The 6,697-nt window shown below is 52.7% G+C and overlaps 1 protein-coding gene across 1 annotated transcript in view; it reads right to left on the bottom strand.

The window, feature by feature from the left end:
• SHROOM3 (shroom family member 3) overlaps window positions 1-6,697 on the bottom strand; it is a 27,584-nt gene that overhangs the window by 9,564 nt on the left and 11,323 nt on the right. Inside the window, exons 4-5 of the mRNA XM_009074105.1 lie at window positions 4,461-6,697; window positions 1,456-1,532 (exon numbers count right to left, since the gene is read on the bottom strand). The exon at window positions 4,461-6,697 is cut by the window's right edge and continues 13 nt beyond it. Of these exons, the coding sequence (XP_009072353.1) occupies window positions 1,456-1,532; window positions 4,461-6,697 (2,314 nt within the window). The remainder of the gene's footprint in view (window positions 1-1,455; window positions 1,533-4,460) is intronic.

The raw sequence follows: 6,697 nt of genomic DNA, 5'->3' as shown, positions 1-6,697 counted from the left end.
TTTCAGATCATTTCAGGTGCAGTATTGTAAGAAAAAATCACTCAGCAGCAGAGGCTCCTAGGGAATGAGGTGCAGCTCCATGTCCTCAGAGCCACAGGCTTTTTTTCCCCTGTCTACTCCCATCCTTTCATTCTGTCTTTTGGGAAATCCAAGAAGGGAAAGAAGCCTCCCAGGTCCCAGCAGAAATGTGTTTGTGAAGCATAAGGGATGCCTACGCAGCAGAAACATCACAGAAGTGTTAATAACCAATAATCTTTGTGCAGTGAAGCATGGAAATGAGAAACCTCCATTTCGTGCCCCAATAAACTTGTTTTCAGCCTGGGTGTTCAATCCCATTGCTTGGAAAAGGGATTGGGGAAAGGAAAAACAAAAGGAAGCTGCAAGTAGTGGTTGAGCAGCAGGATGAAATGCCATCTCTAGGAGAAACAGGGAGGCAGGAGGAACTGGGACAGCTGCATTGCTCTCTTAGGGAAAAACATGGAAAAAGCTATTCCGAAACAAAGTAAATGGGTATGTTTTAAATATGATTATAATAAATGCAGACCAAGTCCATTGAAAACAACACTTATGTCTTCTTAGGGGCAAAAATGACCCGAGGTAAGATCCAGCCAGACTTAGGAGCCTTCCTCAGCTTCCAGCTGTCAGTCCCTGAGCACGGAGAAGCCTTTGGAGACAGCAGTGCTAACTCTCACTGTGCCCACAGAGTGGGCTGGCACTTACTGCAGGTTTGTGAGGAACAGAGCTCCTTTGTGAGGGATTCTTTCAGTCCCTCTTGATGGCTTTTGCTGTAACTTAGCTGTTTGGGCACTCAGGGCTTAGGGCAAACATCTATTTGTCATTTAAATGTAAATACAGCCAGAGCAGCATCAGTTCTAGTTAACTTCGAAACAATCCAGGGCTAAGTGGAGACTTACACAAGAGCTAAGACTATGAGTTTTGTGATTACACTTGGCTATTTTTAAAAGCATTTCTCTCCCCCCTGTTGCTGAGCAAAACATCCTGCTGCACGAAGGGAAGAGCCCTAAATGCCAGCACCCAGCCCAGCAGGATCAAGGAAACCTCCTGGTTTTAGTCCACACAGATGTTCCTTTGCTTCTGGGGAGGCAACACCCTGGGCTGGAGAAAAGCTGGGACATCAAGGTGTTTTTTCCTTTGGGATCCTTCAGTTATGGCAGCATCTGGATGTGAGGTCTAACAGCAGATCAAACATGTTTTGGAAGTTATGTAACTGGAAATCTGCTGCAGAAATCTGCTCCAAGATGACACGAGGAGGACTTGATAGTAAATTAATGTCTTTAGTGAAGAAGGCTCACAGCAACTGACTCCTCCTAAGTCTGCTGTGCACAGAACGCCCAGAACTGGGTCTGTGCAGGTGTTTTCCCTGGTTTGTCATGATCCACCCATGTACAACAGAGACAACCTCAACAACTGGTGTTGACATGAACATACACCTACCTGGCTCCTGCACTGACCACATAGAAGGGATCTCTCACCATGGGGCCAAATTCACTGCTTTCCCTTCTCAGCAGCTCCTAGAGAACAAAGAGAGTGTTAGCAGTGAGCAGAAAGCAAAGCAAATGCCAAACCACTGATCCTTCCCAGTGAGAAGAGAGCACAGCATGTGCCACATGCAGGTGGGAGTGAGGTACCACTCTCCAGCTCCCTGCTCCTGCTCAGAGGACACATGTGCCTTTTTCTGGCTGCACTGTGGACCAGCAGGCAGATTTATTCAGAGACATGTTCTTTTAAAACCTCTCAGCAAGCCCTTGTCTCCTCTCAAAACACGCTTGACCACATCAGCAGAACCTGGGTGTTCACCTCTGGTTTACCTGGGAGCAAGAAGCTGAGCCAGCACTGAGGAAGCCCAGACTGGGGAAGCTGAACAGTGATCAGTGAGTGCCAAACCAGCAGAGATGCTGAATGCCACCGAGGTGCTGAAAGCCATCACCAAGTCTGGCACCTGGCTCTTTCAAACTTGGTTCTCTTCTCTTCAAGCATTTATGTCATCTAAACCATTTTGCAACTGAAATACCTCTGTGAATCTGAATCTCTGCCCTGGAGCTCCCACCAGCACACCAGGCTATTAGGAGACAAGAGAACCCCATGCCAAGCCAGCTTTGGAAGGGCTTATTTTCTCCCATCAGAAAGAATTTCAGAGCCTCCTTCCCCACACCCTTAGTACTTCTCTTTTTTGGGCTGTGCTGCTGCAGAGGGTAAGTGCAGCTCCTGATTTAGGAGTCCAGGAACTGGGAGATGCATGGGCTGAGACAGACTAAAACAGCAGAGAGCAAGGCAGGCTGAGAATGCCTTCTGGAGCCTCAGTTAGTCATTCCCAATGCCTATCCATTCCTTCATATCTCTAAACAAATTCCTACAGTGACAGTGCAACGTGATTTGTATGCAGCCTGAAAGGAACATTAAGCCCTGGACACAAGGCCCTGAAAAACATACAATGAGGCAGAGAACTCTGCTGCTAAACTGGAAATAAACCCACAAAAAAAATCTGCAAAGGCAAAAAACCCAATTAATTGAGTGAATAAAATCACCCTGGTGGTTTGGCTTTGTCCCCCACGTTTATAGCTGTGGTTTTGCACTGGAGATGGACCAGAAACAAACCCAAGGAAGAAAGCACTTGAACATATACTTCCCTTTCAAACAGACCCTATGGATTGGTGTATATGTTGGGAGTCAAAACAGGATTTAGGAAGAGGATTTGCACGAGTGCCTTGCTGCTTATGGGACTAATTCCTCATTCCAGAAGTGGATACAGCTAAGTCCCTCTGGGAAATAGCAGAAAGGGCTCTCCCCTTCTGAACCAACACCCTGTGAGCAGGTCTGCAGTGCTGTTCACCCTCTTCCCTGAGTTGGCTTCCAACAGGCACAGCCTCTGATTTGGCTGCTGTACATATCCACGACTGAAAATGAGCCAAAAGTGGGAAATAAAGACCTCAAGAACTGCCCTGTATGTCCTGCCTGAGAGACTGGGCTGGGAAAAAATGAACTGAGGCTGCTTGCTGTCCAACCTGGCATTGAAAAGTACATGTCAGTGATTTTTCTCTCTCTGGCTGTCTGGTTTGGTGGCTGCTCTGACTGTTCTGGGAGGCAGAGGAAAGGCCACAACTTGGCCTTGTCCCTAACTCGTCGTGGACTGTTACAGAACACAAGGCTTCATGAGTGGGACATGGGACAAGTGGGACATAATGGCCTGATGCCTGGCTGGGGTGGAAAAATACTGCTGGTGGGATGAGACAGGAGTGGTTCTGGAAGTGCATTCCGGTCACTTGATCTGCACAAGCTGCTTTTTTAATTCCCTCTATTTAAAGACATGGCATGGGAGCTGTGGAGGGAGCACATGTAGGGTGAAGCACACAGTGAGTGTGGGAGATGGCTCCTTCCCCCAGCTCAATCTGACCTGTCTGTGAGATGCTGCCCAGAGCCTCCTCTGTGTTCCTTGAGCCAGGACCACTTTGTTCCACCTGGACAATCTGTTCTGGGCCAGAAGCAAGAGTAGAAGGAGATGTCCTGGATCTCAGCTGCTCTGCAAATATGTGAGCCTCTCCTGTACACACATTTTGGTTGTTTTCTCCCTCTCCCTGTGATGAATGGAGCCTGGCATGGAAACAGGGATGGGGCAGCAGACCCACCACTGCTGTAAATCCATGTGGCTCGACCAGTTGCAACACCTAAATAGGTCTGAAGAGATTTGAACTAGCTGAAGAGCTGCCCTGGGCAGTTGTTCTTTAAGAATTTAGCCTGGTTCTACTGTTTACCATCATCAGAGTCAGTCAAATTCCCCATTTCTGACATCAGTGCAATGTTCCCAACCACCAAGCAGGGGACAGGGAACAGCCAGGGGCTCCACTCCGTTTTCTCTGTGATGTTTCCCTCCAGGGCTGGAGGCAAAACATAATGGTTGTTTGGCAGTGCCTCTGCCCAGCACTTCCCAGCACTGTCAGGCACAGTGGGAGTCAGAGTAATTCCAAGCAGCCTTGGATACTCTCTTCTTTGCACCAAGAGAATGGGCTGAGGCAGAAGAGCAGCAACAGTGTGTCATCACTTGAACGGGACACCCCACCAGAGAGGGGCTCGGTGCTCCTCTGGTGGTGCTGGCAGGTGAGGACAGCACACCTCAGGTGGGATGTGCAGAGCAGGAAGAACGTGCTGTGAGCACAGGCACTGGAATCCCAGTACCCCTGACATCCCTGACACGGCCCCAGCAGGGAGGAAGCTGAACCCCAGCAGCGAGCTTCTCACTTAAGTGCAATCAACTATCTGAATGAAGCTGAACCCCAGCAGCGAGCTTCTCATTTAAGTGCAATAAACTATCTGAATATGCACTGAACCTCTCTAATCAATGGAGTAACAGCCATGCCTGAACACCAGGCTGTTCTCTGACCCCAACACATTCCCTGGCTCCAAGAGCTCTGCCTGTGGGCACACAGGATCCCATTCCCACATACCTGGTGCTTCTTATCCGCCGTGGGAGACGATCTGGAGCGCACGTGCACGGGGACCGGCTGATTGTCATACCTATCCAGCAAGTCTTCCACAGACACCGACTTCCCAGATTTCCTGCTGCTGGAGGACATCTCCAACACCTGCTCCTGCCTCCTGTGGCGAGGCTGCCCCTGGCTGCCCCGGGGGGCTGTCTGTGTGCCTTTGCTGAGCTCTGTTCTGGCTCTGAGATCCCGGCACCTCTCTGCCCTCACCCGGCTCGTGACCGAGCTCTCCTGCCTCCCCGTCTTCTTCTCATCTCCGCTCGTGTCCAAGTACTCCACCAGCCCTGGAGGAAGGGTGGAAGACACCCGTCCCACCCTGGACAGCCGCTCTAGGGACTCTCTCTGCCGGTAAAGGTTCTGGTCCTGGAGGGAATTCATGCTGGAGGCAGAGGAGAGGCTCTGGCTGTCTGGGCCACCCAGCTGCAGGTAGGAGCTGTGGGAGCGCTCCCTCAGCAGCCCAATGTCCTGGGAGGATGGTCTCCTCCCTGTCTTGCGCTCGATGTAGTCGGCGAGCGCGTTCTGCTGGAGCTGCTTGAGCTCGGGCTTGGACAGGCTGGCGCTGGAGGAGCCTTTGCCATCCCTCTCGAAGATCTTGCGCCGATCGGCCACCGTGTTCTCCGGGAAGACAAAGTGGGTGCTCTTCTTCTGGAAGGAGAAGGGTGAGGGCTCCCCGTCGGAGATGCCCACCTCGTTCATCTTCTCTGGCTCCGAGTAGGACCTCTTCTTCTGCTCCGCAGTCAGCCGCTTGCGGCCGCCGATGCGCAGCACCTGCTGTGCTCTGGCGTAGTCCAGGGCGGAGAGGCTGCCTTCGGTGGGGGTGATGCTGTGCCTCTCCTTGGGGGTGTGGGGAGATGCTGCCGTGCTCCTCATGCCCACGTGGGCCGAGGCAGGTCTCTGGGGCACCCTCCTGGGCGCGCTCCCGAACGGGGGGCTGATGCGGCGGAAGGACGTGGCCCTCAGCACCCTGGACTGAGCGTCCTTAATGCTGTTCCTGTAGGCCCTGTTAAACGGTGTGTCCTGGATGTTATCCCTCCAGAGCATCTCCTTCTCGGGCTCACCTGCCAGCTGGAACGTGCTTTTGCTCCTTGGTAGTTGAGCTGCCCTTACATGCACCTCATTTTCAGGACAGAGGCTGTAGTAGTCGCTGGGTCTTGCCTGCTTCATTGAAGCCACCATCTGCTGCTCCACAGGGTGCCAGTCAGCCTCTTCCAGCTGCCCGTTCCTGATGGAGGGGCTGGAGCCCAGGCCTGGCTCACTGGACAGCTTGCTCCTCATGTCCTCCGGGCTGTGCAGGGAGCACCTTGTGCTGGAGGGCTGGCTCGTCCTGCTTGGCCCGTAGTGCTGGCCAAAGCTGGGAATGCTGGTGCTGTGGGGCCGGGGAGTGCTTTGCTCTCGCTGCTCAAACTTGCTGACCTTCTCCAGCACAGAGCAGCGTGGCTTGCCAGCCTCTGGTTTGCTGTAGAGAATGCTTTGGATGCTGCTGGAGCTGAGCCGGCTCCTCCCGAAATCCGAGGTCTTTGGGTGCTGTGGGGAAGGAGGTTCTTTGCACTTTGGCTCGGCAGCGTGGAACAGAGTCACACTCATGCCCTCCTCCTGCCTGGTGAAGGCCTGTGGGTCCACATCGCTCCACTGCCTGTGTCCCTGTCCCCTGTGATCCTTCTCCTCTTTGCTGCTGCTGTTCAGGAAGGACAGTCTGGTGCTGGAATAACCCTCGCCTTGTTGCATCTCTCTTAGTTCGGAGCTACTTTGCCTCCTGGAGGTCTCTGGGATGTTCTGCAAGGAGGAGAAGCTGTACTGCTTGGCCTTGCTGTGACCCCACGGGTGGTGAGCAGCAATGTCTCTCTCATTCACCTGTACATTGCCATTTTTGTCCTCCTGGGATCCTGCTGTCCAGTCCTCTTTGGGCTGGTAATGGGTTTTTCTCTCGCCAGCATCCCTCAGCTGGGGTTGTGGAGCCTGGAAGCTGGGTTTGGTGGCCTGGGGGGTCTCTCTGTGGCTGTGTGCTGCCTTGTAGAGAGGCAACAGCTCCTCCTTTCGTGCCGTGGCCAGGCAGAGCTCAGGGCTTGCCACGCTGGGAGGCTTCTGCTGGTGAAGTTTGGCTTCGTGCTTTCTCTCGGCTGCTGGGGGCTGGTAGAAGATGGTTGATTTGTTGGTAGTGCTTTGGTTTCCATTCTCATCGAAGCCCAGCATGCTGCTGG

Source organism: Acanthisitta chloris, unplaced genomic scaffold, assembly GCF_000695815.1.
Source record: "Acanthisitta chloris isolate BGI_N310 unplaced genomic scaffold, ASM69581v1 scaffold28284, whole genome shotgun sequence".
Lineage (NCBI taxonomy): Eukaryota > Metazoa > Chordata > Aves > Passeriformes > Acanthisittidae > Acanthisitta > Acanthisitta chloris.
The sequence above is the reverse complement of the archived record's forward strand: the minus strand, read 5'-3'. Positions and strand labels throughout refer to the sequence as shown.